Below are 18437 nucleotides of genomic sequence, written 5' to 3' on the forward strand. Positions count from 1 at the left end.
CATTGTTTTCAGACACATCATTCATTTGAAGACCCACGTGCGCACATTCAATGCGCAGACACACACACGCTCATTCGCACGCACATTTACACACACACACACACACACACACACACACACACACACACACACACACACACACACACACACACACACACACACACACACACACACACACACACACACTCTCAAACCCCAAAAACAATAGATCTCTGCAGTCTATATGCATAGTTCCCGGCTGTATACAGTACCAGTCAAAAGTTTGGACACCTACTCATTCAAGGGTTTTTCTTTTTTCTTTTTTCAACATTGTAGAATAATAGTGAAGACATCAAAACTATGAAATAACACACATGGAATCATGTAGTAGCCAAAAAAGTATAAAAGAAATAAAAATATATTTAAGATTTTTCAAATAGCCACCCTTTGCCTGGACAGCTTTGCACACTCTTGGCATTCTCTCAACCAACTTCATGAGGTAGTCATCTCATGCTGGTTAAGTGTGCTTTCTAAATAAAATCAGACCGTGTCACCAGCAAAGCACCATCACACCTCCTCCATGCTTCACGGTGGGAACCACACATGCAGAGATCATCCGTTCACCTACTCTGCGTCTCGCAAAGACATGGCGGTTGGAACCAAACATCTCAAATTTGGATTCATCAGACCAAAAGACAGATTTCCACCGGTCTAATGTCCATTGCTTGTGTTTCTTGGCCCAAGCCAGTCTCTTCTTCTTATTGGTGTCCTTTAGTAGTGGTTTCTTTGCAGCAATTCGACCATGAAAGCCTGATTCACGTAGTCTCCTCTGAACGGGCTGCAATCTGAGGTGCAGTTAGTTAATTGCTGATTTCTGAGGCTGGTGCTTTTGACTGGTAGTATAAAAGTAAATTCAACAGTGTTCAGTTGAAATGAAGTCGGGGAGCCCAGTAGCACACACACACACACACACACACACACACACACACACACACACACACAGTCTTGCATTTCTAACCAATTTAGGACTCCTCACATTTACATACCTTTTTAGGACCCTGCTTTCCAGACATCATAGAAGCACAGAAATTACACTCATGAGCTAGAAAAAAAATCTAATATGAGGAAATCACCGAAAGTTGCTGACTTCTTGAAAAAAGATCACTTGTAATTTTACCACCTACTTGAGACCGCACATTGCAAATCAAATCAAATCAAATTGGTCAAATACACATGGTTAGCAGACGTTAATGCGAGTGTAGCGCATTGCTTGTGCTTCTAGTTCCGACCGTGCAGTAATATCTAACAAGTAATGTAACAATTTCACAACAACTACCTTTTACACACAAGTGTAAAGGAATGAATACGAATATGTGCATATAAATATATGAATGAGCGATGGCCGAACGGCATAGGCAAGATGCAGTAGATGGTATAGAGTACAGTATATACATATGAGATGAGTAATGCAGGGTATGTAAACATTATATAAAGTGGCATTGTTTAAAGTGACTAGTGATACATTTATTACATCGATATTTGATGCATTCATTCTATTTTATGACTGAAAATATTGCATGTAGAATGCCACAATGATGCAACACGGATGGCAACTCAACGGCTGTAGTGTAGTTCTACTGTAGTGTAGTTCTACTGTAGTGTAGTTCTACTGTAAAGTATTTAAACTGGAACAACCATTTCAGTAATGGAGTCATTATATCCAAGTAACAGATTAATAGTTTAGAAAAATGTATTTTATTTTTCTGTAACATTCAAAGTCAGCAGGCTTTGTATTCTTGAGACCTTAGTCACTCCAAAAGTGAACAACCCACCTGGGAAAACTTCCCCCAAACAGAGTGAGATGGAGGACATTCATCAACTGCCTATGAGCTTAAGTCAAGTAAGTCCCATTAAATCCTCAGAGGTACACCAAGATAGAAGCATCTTATACACTTATTATCTCTGATCTGCAACTATTTTGTTGTGTACATAGAACTTTACTGCTCTCCAGTCCCTGTTTACTAGCGCTTGGGGAGAAGCAGCAATGCATTTCTCACAGTCTTGTTTTCCAGGCCTTTTTCCCATTCGGATAAAATTCATCAAGGAATCTTCAACTGCATCCACCTCTATTGTCGACCAAAACCTTTTTGTTCCTTTGGCACCTTTGGAAAGAGATGACATTATGAATGACTACATTAAATAAAGGTTGAGTACAATACAGTATGTGTTCATCTCTGTATTAACTCTACCAGGTTGCAGCTGTATCTGCAGAGAGTGTTGAGGTTAAACTAACAATCCCAACTAAATAACTACATAGAGAAGGATGTGAGAGAAGAATGTGCAATGCTGACATCAAGGCAGAGTCAATCTGTATGAAATCTAAGCCCATCAAAAGGTTTGCAATGTAATCCTTCTAATAAAAGCAATACTTATTAAATTAAGTTCCCTCACCCAGGAAAAACAATGTAAAGTGTGGTAATCCTTCTGTGTTATCATCTATCCTGACACACTAGTTCAGATCTAACGTCTTGACTTGTGTCCAATCCAAACTGAACCGTTCTGTGCTGGCATGGTTGGAAATACACTAACTGATGAAAACAGGATTGATCTGGACCAGCACAGTACCATAAGCTGACACTACAGAGTGAAAACGCACTGACTGAAGGCAGCAGGAAACATGCTTACTGTGTGAGCCTCTCCTTTGTCCCAGCTTTCCCTTGGTCATTGGCTGTTTGGCCCGAATCGCTGACATCTCTCCTGGAAAACATCAGTGGAAATCATGTCAGTTTCACCCAATCCAACCTATCAACCAATCCATAAGCGATAACTGTTGGAAAAACTCAAAATGCAGGTTTATAACAGCTGTGCCATTCAAGCCTATTGAATATGGTATGAGAGGGACGGCTACAGCCACCCAAACCCTACAGATACAGCCATGTATTGAGAGGGGAAAGCACAATACCATGCTGAAATGAAGGCAGACTCCATCCTAACCTTTTTCACACCACTGTACAATCCAAACTGAACCGTTCTGTGCTGGCATGGTTGGAAATACACTAACTGATGAAGACAAAACAGATCTGGACCAGCACAGTACGGCCAGAATACTTATGGCACCGACAGAGATGGTCGCCTCGCTTCGCGTTCTTAGGAAACTATGCAGTATTTTGTTTTTTAATGTGTTATTTCTTACATTGATACCCCAGGAAATCTTAAGTTTTATTACATACAGCCGGGAAGAACTACTGGATATAAGAGCAACGTCAACTACCAACATTAAGTCCAGGAATATGACTTTCCCAAAGCGGATCCTCTGTTTCGACTATCACCCAGGGCAATGCATCAGATCCCAGTAGGTGACCCAAAACAACGGCGCCACAGATGGCAGATGGCGCGGTCTTCTGGTCAGGCTCTGTAGACGGGCACATCGCCCACATCTCACGAGTATACTACTCGCCAATGTCCAATCTCTTGACATCAAGGTAGACGAAATTCGAGCAAGGGTTGCCTTCCAGAGAGACATCAGAGATAGTAACATTCTCTGTTTCACGGAAACATGGCTCACTCGGGATACGTTATCAGAGTACGTAGAGTCACCCGGTTTCTTCACGCATCTCAGAAACAAACATCTCTCTGGTAAGAAGAAGGGCGGGGGTGTATGCCTTATGATTAACAATTCGGGGTGTGATCATAACAACATACAGGAAACTCAAGTCCTTTTACTCACCTGACCTAGAATTCCTCACAATCAAATGCCGGCCGCATTATCTACCTAGAGAAATCTCTTCGATTATAATCACAGCCGTGTATATCCCCCCCAAGAAGATACCTCAACGGCCCTGAAAGAACTTCATTGGACTCTATGTAAACTGGAAACCACATATCCTGAGGCTGCTTTTATTGTAGATGGGGATTTTAGCGAGGCTAATCTGAAAACAAGCTCCCTAAATTTTATCAGCATATGGAATGCGTGACCCGGGCTGGCATGATTCTGGTTCATTGCTACTCTAACTTCTGCGACGTATACAAAGCCCTCCCTCGCCCTCCTTTCGCAAATCTGACCACGACTCCATTTTGTTGCTCCCAGCCTATAGACAGAAACTAAAACAGGAAACGCCTGTGCTCAGGTCTGTTCAACGCTGGTCCGACCAATCTGATTCCACGTTTCAAGATTGCTTCGGTCACGTGGACTGGGATCGAGTTTATTTGAAAGTGCATCAGTGATGTTGTACCCACGGTGACTATTAAAACCTTCCCCAACCAGAAACCGTGGATTGATGGCAGCATTCGCGCAAAACTTGAAAGCGCGAACCACTGCTTTTAATCATGGCAAGGCGACCGGAAACATGACCGAACACAAACAGTGTAGCTATTCCCTAGGCAAGGCAATCAAACAAGCTAAGCGTCAGTATAGAGACAGAGTAGAGTCGCAATTCAACGGCTCAGACACAAGACGTATGTGGCAGGGTCTACAGTCAATCACGGATTACAAAAAGAAAACCAGCCCCGTTGCGGACACCGATGTCTTGCTCCCAGACAAACTAAACAACTTCTTTGCTTGCTTTGAGGACAATACAGTGCCACTGACACGGCCCGCTACCAAAACCTGCGGGCTCTCCTTCACTGCAGCCAACGTGAGTAAAACATTTAAACGTGTTAACCCTCACAAGGCTGCTGGCCCAGACGGCATTCCTAGCCGCGTCCTCAGAGCATGCGCAGACCAGCTGGCTGGTGTGTTTACAGACATATTCAATCAATCCTTATCCCAGCCTGCTGTGCCCACATGCTTCAAGAAGGCCACCATTGTTCATGTTCCCAAGAAAGCTAAGGTAACTGAGCTAAATGACTAGCACCCCGTAGCACTCACCTCCGTCATCATGAAGTGCTTTGAGAGACTAGTCAAGGACCATATCACCTCCACCCTACCTGACACCTAGACCCACTCGAATTTGCTTACCGCACCAATAGGTCCACAGACAACGCAATCGCAATCACACTGCCCTAACCCATCTGGACAAGAGGAATACCTATGTAAGAATGTTGTTCATCGATTACAGCTCAGCATTTAACACCATAGTACCCTCCAAACTCGTCATTAAGCTCGAGACCCACCGCCCTGTGCAACTGGGACCTCGACTTCCTGACGGGCCACCCCCAGGCGGTGAGGGTAGGAAACATCTCCACCCCGCTGATCCTCAACACTGGGTCCCCACAAGGGTGCGTTCTCAGCTCTCTCCTGTACTCCCTGTTCACCCATGACTGCGTGGCCATGCACTCCTCCAACTCAATCATCAAGTTTGCAGACGACACTACAGTGGTAGGCTTGATTACCAACAACGATGAGACGGCCTACAGGGAGGAGGTGAGGGCCCTCGGAGTGTGGTGTCAGGAAAATAACCTCACACTCAACATCAACAAAACAACCTCAGGAGGCTGAAGAAATTTGGCTTGTCACCAAAAACACTCACAAACTTTTACAGATGCACAATCGAGAGCATCCTGTCGGGCTGTATCACCGCCTGGTACGGCAACTGCTCCGCCCACAACCGTAAGGCTCTCCAGAGGGTAGTGAGGTCTGCACAACGCATCACCGGGGGCAAACTACCTGCCCTCATGGACAACTACACCACCCGATGTCACAGAAAGGCCAAAAAGACCATCAAGGACAACAACCACCCGAGCCACTGCCTGTTCACCCCACTATCATCCAGAAGGCGAGGTCAGTACAGGTGCATCAAAGCTGGGACTGAAAAACAGCTTCTATCTCAAGGCCATCAGACTTACACTGACTGAAGGCAGCAGGAAACATGCTTACCGTGTGAGTCTCTCTTTTGCCCCAGCTTTCCCTTGGTCATTGGCTTTTTGGCCCGAATCACTGACATCTCTCCTGGAAAACATCAGTGGAAAACATGTAATTTTCAAACAGGACATTGTAATTAAGAATAGGTCCATGTGTATGTAAAGTATAGACATACCTGTCAGATTTTCTTCATAAAAATTGCCTTCCTCTGATGATCCTGGGACATAACCATCTACACTGTTGCCAATGCTGGTTATTGAGTCATCAGTCTTGTATCCAAGCATAGCTTTGGTCAACTGTATTGAAGAAAAAAATTATATTGGATAACTAGACAGATGACAAAGTATTTGGACACCGGCACATTTTGATTAGTTACGACTGTGCTCCTCTACTTGTTTATGTTATAATACTATGAATATGGGATGAAAGTGCACACTTGCCCATCTTTGATTTACAAAGCTGATTCACAAGAACTTACAGTATGTGCTGGTGTTGAATGACACTTTAACTTACGTATATACTGTCTGTTCTGATCAACGGTGGTGCATCATCCAACACATTGACTATCGACCCAGAAGTACTGGCAGCCTCAGAGGTACTGGCAGCCTCAGAGGTACTGGCAGCCTCAGAGGTACTGGCAGCCTCGGTGTCTGACATCTAAGGATACAATAAAATGATATTAGTCATGTGCAAATTAGGCAATAGGATATGATAACGATTCAACCATCCCCAGTATCCTCATTCTAAACAACTGACAAACCTGCGCTTCGGGATTTATCTTTTCCTTTTCAAATCTGGCCTCACAAGTTGAACTATGCTTCTTTAGATTTTACATGCGCCTTCTTAGCCTCTGCAGTGCCTTTGTAAAGGAAGACAAAAAGAATAGTTGAGACTTAATAGAATGACAAGATTGCTCGGCACACAACAGGGGATGGGCTGGGGGACACCAATGACTGTTATCATTGACTAATAGAGGTCCAACAAACATCTATTACAATTTCTGTTTTTTTAAACTACTTTCAAGGTAAAAAAGCAAGTATAAGCATAACATAAGCACATTATGCAAGTTCCTGCATGCAACTAAAGCTGAATCTGTTTTTATGGATGGACTAAAAGAGAATCAGTATGAGTGGTTTGGCTAAAGCAAGGCAAGCGTACTCTAAATACTAGGCAAATCAGAAAACATACCGCATTGGTTACTTTGTAGGTTCCTGGACTCTTATCTTCCATTATGTTTTAGATCTTAAAAAATCTGTGTAAGAAATAGGGATTTGGTTAAAGAATCTGCCAATATATGTATGTATTGTATGTATGTATTTTTCAAGACAGTGAATTGTCACAGTCCTACCAAAATTGACACTTTCCACAACCCTTATTCTTGTTGTGGTGTTTCACTCTTTTATGTGCAAAAAAAAAAAGAACTAGGAACCGCACCACGCCCCTCCCCCCACCCAAACTAATGTCCATGGTTTTCAATAAAAAAAATCTGGTCACTTATTTCTTAATTAGTTTAACATATTTCTTATTTTCATCTGAATTATTTCAATGTAAAAAACGGTATTTGGGTAAGAAAGGGCTATAAAAAACGGGCGCAACTTCAATACATGAATTTAATGAGGGGGTTTAAATATTTTAACACACATACAGGCTTATAACTTGACAAAATAGATGAAAAGGAACTGGCTTTTCTTGCTAGCTTGTTACACTATAGCAATATTATTTTCCAATGCATGTAACATTGTTAACCACAATCATGTATTCTGAATCAAAGACACGTTTACCAATTATGCTAAACTTATTAGCTAGCTTGCAACCATAGCTAGCATATTATTATTTTTTAACTAGCATGGGTAGCATGCTAACCGTTAGCTAGCACGCTAACCGTTAGCTAGCACGCTAACAGTTAGCTAGCACACTAACCGTTAGCAAGCCACAAATAACTATAAGGTAGAAACATGCAAAGTAACAATTGCGCATTAATGAATTGTTTGGATAAACCTGCCAATTTCAATCTGTCATGACGCAGTATATCTGACACAATGCGGCTTTCAGACATGTCAATGCATGTTGGATTCCACCGAAAGACATACATGACTGACATTAATTCATTAAAAATAAAGACAACGAGAACATGCATTGCTTGTCAATACACCAAATACAATTTTAGCTAAAATATTGGTTAACAGTTTAGTTAATAGCTTACCTTCTTGCATGAATGCAAACATCTGCAACCATCCTCCTCTTCCTTAAAACACGTGCTGCACAGCTACTTCAGTGGTGATCACGCTCAGGCAGGGACAGGCTTGCCAGGTCAATTTCAAATTTCTAGGAGTCTGCTCAAAACCAGACTTCAAAACCCACCTTCACTAGCACAATTTTAGCAGAATACAGGGAAATTAATGATTTTTTAAAAATGCCATGTTGGTAACGTTGCAATATAGAAGTAGTATAACAACTTCCACCTAGCGACCAAAACCTTTCACCTGCCGCAAAGTTTTAAAAGTTCATCAATAAACCACAAAATAGTGTACATGGCAACCTTGGGCAGAGATTTATGCTGCAACATGGGGGAGGGGGAACTGTGTATCTTTTATTATTATTATATTTTTATTAACAACAAATCAATACAGGAAGTACATATGGGAACACAAGTATATATAAATAATATACAAAGGACAGGGGAGGGGGGGGACTGTGTTGACCTATAAAACCTTTGATAGTTTGGTACTTTTGTGCACTTTGCAGTGGGGGAGGGGCAGGACCTCAAGCGGAAATTATGGCCAGTAGATATGCATAACAATGATTCCATCAGCCCAGATTTCTGAATATGTCTGCAATGTTATTACTGTTAGCCACATTTCCTTAGACAATTTGGGTTTGTAGCTTACACAATCAGTATCAGTGAGGTGTTAAGTGCAGCTACTTGAATGGTCTGTACATGAGAGATGGAGTGGTGGATATGTACATTTTTCACTGGGGAGACTTGCTGACACAAAAGTAGCTTATGGCAGGTTAATATTCGATCTAGCAACCTAACCCATCAGCAATCAGATGAATTACCTGCCCACAGACCACTCAAACAGCCTACTGATATTAACAACAGAGAGTTATGGGGAGGGAGGTATAATCAAAATGTCTGCTTAATGCTTTTGAGGGAGCAGCAGAAAAGTGTACCCAACCTGGGGTACAACTTGCTAGAATTGGTAGTTGAAGCAGTAGTAGTAGCCATGCAATGGCAGTAGTGTTGTAGTTGAGTCACAAAAGTCAGAGTCAATTCACAAGACCCTATGGCTACTCTGAGTTGAGTCAAAGTCACCAATGTTGGAGTCAGGAGTCGAGTCACAAGTCCCTATGGCTGAAATCAGAGTCCCACTGTTTGGTCCAAGAGTTCAAGTCTAAGACAATGGGTCCATATTAACTTAATATTAAGTTATTAACCCAGTCAGATAGTGGCAGGAGGAATTTGATCAATCATTTTTCATATCCCCTTTCTTTCTGTGCCAACAAATGTTTATATGCTACAGGTCAACCAGATTGTCAGCTAGCTAGCTAATTAGGTAACATGTTGAACATGGTGTGGCTGCACAGCTTCTTCATATTTGATGTAGTCTAAATAGAAACTGAAAGACACAGACAGACAGATACACCTCTATAAACTATACTGATGTCAGATATTAGTGGCTAATGTGCACATTCTGTGGAGGTCAACTAGATCTGTTAAAAGGTCTACAGCAACAACAACACATTTTATGTTTGTGTTAGAGAGCACATAACATGCCTATCTGAATTTAACTTAATCATTTGAAATCACATATTTCAATGTTAAGCTTTGATTTGTAACATTAACTGTTTTTCAGTGCATAGTAGTCTACAAGAGTCTGTAGAACAGGTTCATATTAGTGGTACAGTTGAGTGAAAATTCCAGCCAGCAGTTGAAATTTTGATACATTGTATGACACACCCTACACTACAGCCAATCATTGAGCAGCCTCCCATCCCCCTCTCCTTTACCAGGTCATATGCTGTATATTAAGGCCACATATAAGTATTAATGAACAAACAGCTATAGACTGTACTGAAGTCAGATATTAGTGGCTAATGTTAACATTCTGTGGAGGTCAACTGCTCCTAGATCTGTTAAAAGGTCTACAGCAATAACAACACATTTTATGTTTGTGTTAGAGAGCACATAACATGCCTATCTGAATTTAACTTAATCATTTGAAATCACAAATTTCAATGTTAAGCTTTGATTTGTAACATATTAACTGTTTTTCAGTGCATAGTAGTCTACAAGAGTCTGTAGAACAGGTTCATATTAGTGGTACAGTTGAGTGAGAATTCCAGCCAGCAGTTGAAATCCACCCACAACCACAAAGTCATATACACTGCTCAAAAAAATAAAGGGAACACTAAAATAACACATCCTAGATCTGAATGAATTAAATATTCTTATTAAATACTGTTTTCTTTACATAGTTAAATGTGCTGACAACAAAATCACACAAAAATGGTCAATGGAAATCAAATTTATCAACCCATGGAGGTCTGGATTTGGAGTCACACTCAAAATTAAAGTGGAAAACCACACTACAGGCTGATCCAACTTTGATGTAATGTCCTTAAAACAAGTCAAAATGAGGCTCAGCAGTGTGTGTGGCCTCCACGTGCCTGTATGACCTTCCTACAACGCCTGGGCATGCTCCTGATGAGGTGGCGGATGGTCTCCTGAGGGATCTCCTCCCAGACCTGGACTAAAGCATCCGCCAACTCCTGGACAGTCTGTGGTGCAACGTGGTGTTGGTAGATGGAGCGAGACATGATGTCCCAGATGTGCTCAATTGGATTCAGGTCTGGGGAACGGGTGGGCCAGTCCATAGCATCAATGCCTTCCTCTTGCAGGAACTGCTGACACACTCCAGCCACATGAGGTCTAGCATTGTCTTGCATTAGGAGGAACCCAGGGCCAACCGCACCAGCATATGGTCTCACAAGGGGTCTGAGGATCTCATCTCGGTACCTAATGGCAGTCAGGCTACCTCTGGCGAGCACATGGAGGGCTGTGCAGCCCCCCAAAGAAATGCCACCCCACACCATGACTGACCCACCGCCAAACCGGTCATGCTGGAGGATGTTGCAGGCAGCAGAACGTTCTCCACGGCGTCTCCAGACTCTGTCACGTCTGTCACATGTGCTCAGTGTGAACCTGCTTTCATCTGTGAAGAGCACTGGGCGCCAGTGGCAAATTTGCCAATCTTGGTGTTCTCTGGCAAATGCCAAACGTCCTGCACGGTGTTGGGCTGTAAGCACAACCCCCACCTGTGGACGTCGGGCCCTCATACCACCCTCATGGAGTCTGTTTCTGACCGTTTGAGCAGACACATGCACATTTGTGGCCTGCTGGAGGTCATTTTGCAGGGCTCTGGCAGTGCTCCTCCTACTCCTCCTTGCACAAAGGCGGAGGTAGCGGTCCTGCTGCTGGGTTGTTGCCCTCCTACGGCCTCCTCCACGTCTCCTGATGTACTGGCCTGTCTCCTGGTAGCGCCTCCATGCTCTGGACACTACGCTGACAGACACAGCAAACCTCCTTGCCACAGCTCGCATTGATGTGCCATCCTGGATGAGCTGCACTACCTGAGCCACTTGTGTGGGTTGTAGACTCCGTCTCATGCTACCACTAGAGTGAAAGCACCGCCAGCATTCAAAAGTGAACAAAACATCACCCAGGAAGCATAGGAACTGAGAAGTGGTCTGTGGTCACCACCAGCAGAACCACTCCTTTATTGGGGGTGTCTTGCTAATTGCCTATAATTTCCACCTGTTGTCTATTCCATTTGCACAACAGCATGTGAAATTTATTGTCAATCAGTGTTGCTTCCTAAGTGGACAGTTTGATTTCACAGAAGTGTGATTGACTTGGAGTTACATTGTGTTGTTTAAGTGTTCCCTTTATTTTTTTGAGCAGTGTATATTAAGGCCAAATATAAGTCTTAATGAAGAAACTGCTATAGACAATACTGAAGTAAGATATTAGTGGCTCATGTTAACATTATGTGGAGGTCAACTGATCCTAGATCTGTGACTTTAAGTGCCTAAAGCCAACTCTAATATACAGTACCAGTCAAAAGTTTGGACACACAAACTCATTTAAGGGTTTTTCTTTATTTTTACTATTTTCTACATTGTAGAATAATAGTGAAAACATCAAAACTGAGAATAATACATATGGAATCATGTTGTAACCAAAAAAGTGTTAAACAACTCAAAATATATTTTATATTTGAGATTCTTCAAACCCTTTGCCTTGATGACAGCTTTGCACACTCTTGGCATTCTCTCACCCAGCTTCACCTGGAATGCTTTTCCAGCAGTCTTGAAGGAGTTCTCACATATGCTGAGTACTTGTTGGTTGCTTTTCCTTCACTCTACGGTCCAACTCATCCCAAACCATCTCAATTGGGTTGAGGTCGGCTGATTGTGTAGGCCAGGTCATCTGATGCAGCACTCCATCACTCTCCTTGGTCAAATAGCCCTTACACAGCCTGGAGGTGAGTTTTGGGTCATTGTCCTTTTGAAAAATAAATGATATCCCCACTAAGCGCAGACAAGATGGGATGGTGTATCGCTGCAGAATGCTGTGGTAGCCATGCTGGTTAAGTGTGCCTTAAATTCTAAATAAATCTCTGACAGTGTCACCAGCAAAGCACCACCACACCTCCTTCTCCATGCTTCACGGTGGGAACCACACATGCATAGATAATCCGTTCACCTGCTCTGCGTCTCACAAAGACACAGTTGGACCCAAACATTTCAAATTTGGACTCATCAGACCAAAGGACAGATTTCCACCGGTCTAATGTCCATTGCTAGAGTTTCTTGGGCCAAACAAGTCTCTTCTTATTTTTGGTGTCCTTTAGTAGTGGTTTCTTTGCAGCAATTCGGCCATGAAGGCCTGATTCACGCATTCTCCTCTGAACAGTTGATGTTACTTGAACTCTGGGAAGCATTTATTTGGGCTGCAATCTGAGGCTGGTAACTCTAATGAACTCATCCTCTGCAGCAGAGGTAACTCTGGTTCTTCCTTTCCTGTGGCGGTCCTCATGAGAGCCAGTTTAATTATAGCGCTTGATGGTTTTTGTGACTGCACTTGAAGAAACTTTTAAAAAGTTATTGACATTTTCCTCATTGACTGACCTTCATGCCTTAAAGTAATGATGGACTGTTGTCTCTGTTTCCTTACTTGCGCTGTTCTTGCCATAATAGGGACTTGGTATTTTACCAAATAGAGCTATCTTCTGTATACCACCCCTACCTTGTCACAACACAACTGATTGGCTCAAACGCATTAAGAAAGAAAGAAATTCCACAAATGTACTTTTAACAAGGCACACCTGTTAATTGAAATGCATTCCAGGTGACTACCTTATGAAGCTGTCAAGAGTGTGCGAAGAGAGTGCCAAGAGTGTGCGAAGCTGTCATCAAGGCAAAGGGTGTTTACTTAAAATAATGTCAAATCTCAAATATATTTTTATTTGTTTAACACTTTTTTGGTTACTATGTGATTCCATATGTGTTATTTCATAGTTTTGATGTCTACAATATTATTCTACAATGTAGAAAATAGTAAAAATATAGAATCCCTTGAATGAGTATGTGTGTCCAAACATTTGACTGGTACTGTATATCTATTTTGCGGTTGGCTAAAGCCTCAAGTATGAAGGTAGGGTGGCCACGCCCATCTCGTTTATGAACTTTATGGGGCCTAAGGCCATTTCTAATATATAGATGCTGCTATTGGCTCAGTATTCAAGTATGATGTCGGGGGTGCCACGTTGTGCCACCCAGTTAAGTTACAAGTGTCCAGGGGCAAGCCTTCTTATATCAATGGTCTGATTAGCTCGAGACTCACATACGCATCTCCCCTCATTGCCATAGACATGTTTAAGCTATGACCCCCTAGACAAATCCCCTCAATAGCTTTGAAGACTAGAAATGTACGAATACCCTTAGTTAGATAGAATTTGTAAACGTTCCAAAAAGGGCCAAAAAAAACGGATAAAAATCTGTTTTTATAATATGTACCAGTTCATGAGGGTTGCCTAATCGCACACATGACATTTTAGAAAGATGTGACCTTTTTAACCCTTTGAAACAGCCCCTATGACCCCAATTCAAGGCACTTCCGGTTGTCACAGGAAGCTGAAAATAAACACATATCCTCATTGGGGTAGGCTTTTACAGAATCCTGAGTTTCAAGTCTTTACGTTAAGAACTGACTGATTTACAGAGGGTTGAACTCAGTGTTTATACAAACTGCAGGTTGGGTATATCAAAACCACTTTTAGGGTAATTTAACCACTTCCGGTTGCTCTAGGAAGCTTAAACTCAACACAGGTAATCCTCATAGTGGCCTGATGGATTGTCATTGAAGACAGCTTGAGATGGCAATCATAACCCACATAGGCATCAGGTTGAATTTAGGGCAGCAGGCAATGTATTCCTATGGGGAGAGATGTCAATGTAAACTGTTAGAAGAAAACACCCTGTTTTCACTGTTAAGGGTTAATTCCACACTGTCAAGGTTAGGCTTGCACAGATCGGGAGGACCTTGGGAAGGTTCCTGTGATTGAATTGTGCTTCTAGCCTCAACGGTTCTGCCGCTGTCACCCAAAAGCACCTCACATTTAGGTCAGGCTTCGTTTTGGGCCTTGTGCTAAGACCTTTCTGGATGTCAATATCGTTCCCCAAAAACGTCAGAGACAGCTGCTCTTCACATATGTGGCTCTGTATATGGCCCCCAACCATAATCTGGAAATATATTAAATTCAGACTATACATGGATACATAGCACTACCTAGGTGGAACTTGTAAGTCCTCCAAAAAGAGCCAAAAAAAACGGATAAAAATCTGTTTTTATAATATGTACCGGTTCATGAGGGTTGCCTAATCACACACATGACATTTTAGAAAGATGTGACCTTTTTAACCCTTTGAAACAGCCCCTATGACCCCAATTCAAGGCACTTCCGGTTGTCACAGGAAGCTGAAAATAAACACATATCCTCATTGGGGTAGGCTTTTACAGAATCCTGAGTTTCAAGTCTTTACGTTAAGAACTGACTGATTTACAGAGGGTTGAACTCAGTGTTTATACAAACTGCAGGTTGGGTATATCAAAACCACTTTTAGGGTAATTTAACCACTTCCGGTTGCTCTAGGAAGCTTAAACTCAACACAGGTAATCCTCATAGTGGCCTGATGGATTGTCATTGAAGACAGCTTGAGATGGCAATCATAACCCACATAGGCATCAGGTTGAATTTAGGGCAGCAGGCAATGTATTCCTATGGGGAGAGATGTCAATGTAAACTGTTAGAAGAAAACACCCTGTTTTCACTGTTAAGGGTTAATTCCACACTGTCAAGGTTAGGCTTGCACAGATCGGGAGGACCTTGGGAAGGTTCCTGTGATTGAATTGTGCTTCTAGCCTCAACGGTTCTGCCGCTGTCACCCAAAAGCACCTCACATTTAGGTCAGGCTTCGTTTTGGGCCTTGTGCTAAGACCTTTCTGGATGTCAATATCGTTCCCCAAAAACGTCAGAGACAGCTGCTCTTCACATATGTGGCTCTGTATATGGCCCCCAACCATAATCTGGAAATATATTAAATTCAGACTATACATGGATACATAGCACTACCTAGGTGGAACTTGTAAGTCCTCCAAAAAGAGCCAAAAAAAACGGATAAAAATCTGTTTTTATAATATGTACCGGTTCATGAGGGTTGCCTAATCACACACATGACATTTTAGAAAGATGTGACCTTTTTAACCCTTTGAAACAGCCCCTATGACCCCAATTCAAGGCACTTCCGGTTGTCACAGGAAGCTGAAAATAAACACATATCCTCATTGGGGTAGGCTTTTACAGAATCCTGAGTTTCAAGTCTTTACGTTAAGAACTGACTGATTTACAGAGGGTTGAACTCAGTGTTTATACAAACTGCAGGTTGGGTATATCAAAACCACTTTTAGGGTAATTTAACCACTTCCGGTTGCTCTAGGAAGCTTAAACTCAACACAGGTAATCCTCATAGTGGCCTGATGGATTGTCATTGAAGACAGCTTGAGATGGCAATCATAACCCACATAGGCATCAGGTTGAATTTAGGGCAGCAGGCAATGTATTCCTATGGGGAGAGATGTCAATGTAAACTGTTAGAAGAAAACACCCTGTTTTCACTGTTAAGGGTTAATTCCACACTGTCAAGGTTAGGCTTGCACAGATCGGGAGGACCTTGGGAAGGTTCCTGTGATTGAATTGTGCTTCTAGCCTCAACGGTTCTGCCGCTGTCACCCAAAAGCACCTCACATTTAGGTCAGGCTTCGTTTTGGGCCTTGTGCTAAGACCTTTCTGGATGTCAATATCGTTCCCCAAAAACGTCAGAGACAGCTGCTCTTCACATATGTGGCTCTGTATATGGCCCCCAACCATAATCTGGAAATATATTAAATTCAGACTATACATGGATACATAGCACTACCTAGGTGGAACTTGTAAGTCCTCCAAAAAGAGCCAAAAAAAACGGATAAAAATCTGTTTTTATAATATGTACCGGTTCATGAGGGTTGCCTAATCACACACATGACATTTTAGAAAGATGTGACCTTTTTAACCCTTTGAAACAGCCCCTATGACCCCAATTCAAGGCACTTCCGGTTGTCACAGGAAGCTGAAAATAAACACATATCCTCATTGGGGTAGGCTTTTACAGAATCCTGAGTTTCAAGTCTTTACGTTAAGAACTGACTGATTTACAGAGGGTTGAACTCAGTGTTTATACAAACTGCAGGTTGGGTATATCAAAACCACTTTTAGGGTAATTTAACCACTTCCGGTTGCTCTAGGAAGCTTAAACTCAACACAGGTAATCCTCATAGTGGCCTGATGGATTGTCATTGAAGACAGCTTGAGATGGCAATCATAACCCACATAGGCATCAGGTTGAATTTAGGGCAGCAGGCAATGTATTCCTATGGGGAGGGATGTCAATGTAAACTGTTAGAAGAAAACACCCTGTTTTCACTGTTAAGGGTTAATTCCACACTGTCAAGGTTAGGCTTGCACAGATCGGGAGGACCTTGGGAAGGTTCCTGTGATTGAATTGTGCTTCTAGCCTCAACGGTTCTGCCGCTGTCACCCAAAAGCACCTCACATTTAGGTCAGGCTTCGTTTTGGGCCTTGTGCTAAGACCTTTCTGGATGTCAATATCGTTCCCCAAAAACGTCAGAGACAGCTGCTCTTCACATATGTGGCTCTGTATATGGCCCCCAACCATAATCTGGAAATATATTAAATTCAGACTATACATGGATACATAGCACTACCTAGGTGGAACTTGTAAGTCCTCCAAAAAGAGCCAAAAAAAACGGATAAAAATCTGTTTTTATAATATGTACCGGTTCATGAGGGTTGCCTAATCACACACATGACATTTTAGAAAGATGTGACCTTTTTAACCCTTTGAAACAGCCCCTATGACCCCAATTCAAGGCACTTCCGGTTGTCACAGGAAGCTGAAAATAAACACATATCCTCATTGGGGTAGGCTTTTACAGAATCCTGAGTTTCAAGTCTTTACGTTAAGAACTGACTGATTTACAGAGGGTTGAACTCAGTGTTTATACAAACTGCAGGTTGGGTATATCAAAACCACTTTTAGGGTAATTTAACCACTTCCGGTTGCTCTAGGAAGCTTAAACTCAACACAGGTAATCCTCATAGTGGCCTGATGGATTGTCATTGAAGACAGCTTGAGATGGCAATCATAACCCACATAGGCATCAGGTTGAATTTAGGGCAGCAGGCAATGTATTCCTATGGGGAGAGATGTCAATGTAAACTGTTAGAAGAAAACACCCTGTTTTCACTGTTAAGGGTTAATTCCACACTGTCAAGGTTAGGCTTGCACAGATCGGGAGGACCTTGGGAAGGTTCCTGTGATTGAATTGTGCTTCTAGCCTCAACGGTTCTGCCGCTGTCACCCAAAAGCACCTCACATTTAGGTCAGGCTTCGTTTTGGGCCTTGTGCTAAGACCTTTCTGGATGTCAATATCGTTCCCCAAAAACGTCAGAGACAGCTGCTCTTCACATATGTGGCTCTGTATATGGCCCCAAACCATAATCTGGAAATATATTAAATTCAGACTATACATGGATACATAGCACTACCTAGGTGGAACTTGTAAGTCCTCCAAAAAGAGCCAAAAAAACCAGATAAAAATCTGTTTTTATAATATGTACCGGTTCATGAGGGTTGCCTAATCACACACATGACATTTTAGAAAGATGTGACCTTTTTAACCCTTTGAAACAGCCCCTATGACCCCAATTCAAGGCACTTCCGGTTGTCACAGGAAGCTGAAAATAAACACATATCCTCATTGGGGTAGGCTTTTACAGAATCCTGAGTTTCAAGTCTTTACGTTAAGAACTGACTGATTTACAGCGTTCGCCACAATAACATCTGCTAACCATGTGTCTTTATATACGGTATGTTATACCATATATGGCATCTTGCCTATGCCGCTCGGTCATTACTCATCCATATATTTATATGTATATATTCTATTCCATCCCTTTACTTGATTTGTGTGTAT

The 18437-nt window shown here is 42.2% G+C and overlaps 2 protein-coding genes across 3 annotated transcripts in view; one reads left to right on the top strand and one right to left on the bottom strand.

Moving 5' to 3' along the window:
- The window catches only part of LOC120023098 (VPS10 domain-containing receptor SorCS1-like), a gene marked incomplete at its 3' end in the record, with an annotated part of 162957 nt that overhangs the window by 64697 nt on the left and 79823 nt on the right, over positions 1–18437 (top strand). The window lies entirely within an intron of this gene.
- LOC120066857 lies at positions 1716–8275 on the bottom strand. Of its 2 annotated transcripts, XM_039018281.1 has the most exons (8): positions 7983–8275; positions 6968–7031; positions 6540–6638; positions 6293–6436; positions 5955–6075; positions 5795–5866; positions 2665–2736; positions 1716–2141 (listed from the first exon to the last, which is right to left on the bottom strand). In XM_039018281.1, the coding sequence occupies exons 4-8, from the start codon at positions 6434–6436 to the stop codon at positions 1936–1938; spliced, it is 615 nt and encodes a 204-aa protein (XP_038874209.1). In that variant the 5' UTR covers positions 6540–6638; positions 6968–7031; positions 7983–8275; the 3' UTR covers positions 1716–1935. The 2 variants fall into 2 exon arrangements, with proteins under 2 accessions (XP_038874209.1, XP_038874208.1); XM_039018280.1 differs by having other exon boundaries at positions 6968–8275.

Source organism: Salvelinus namaycush, chromosome 2, assembly GCF_016432855.1.
Source record: "Salvelinus namaycush isolate Seneca chromosome 2, SaNama_1.0, whole genome shotgun sequence".
Taxonomy (NCBI): Eukaryota; Metazoa; Chordata; class Actinopteri; order Salmoniformes; family Salmonidae; genus Salvelinus; species Salvelinus namaycush.

Excerpts from the sequence above, each read along its gene's own strand:
- LOC120066857 (XM_039018281.1), bottom strand. The coding sequence starts at position 6,436 with ATGTCAGACACCGAGGCTGCCAGTACCTCTGAGGCTGCCAGTACCTCT. Across the intron at positions 6,076-6,292 it reads TCAGAACAGACAGTATATAC|TTGACCAAAGCTATGCTTGG; the intron begins GTAAGTTAAAGT and ends TCTTCAATACAG. Across the intron at positions 2,142-2,664 it reads ACAAAGGAGAGGCTCACACA|GTGCCAAAGGAACAAAAAGG; the intron begins GTAAGCATGTTT and ends CTCTTTCCAAAG.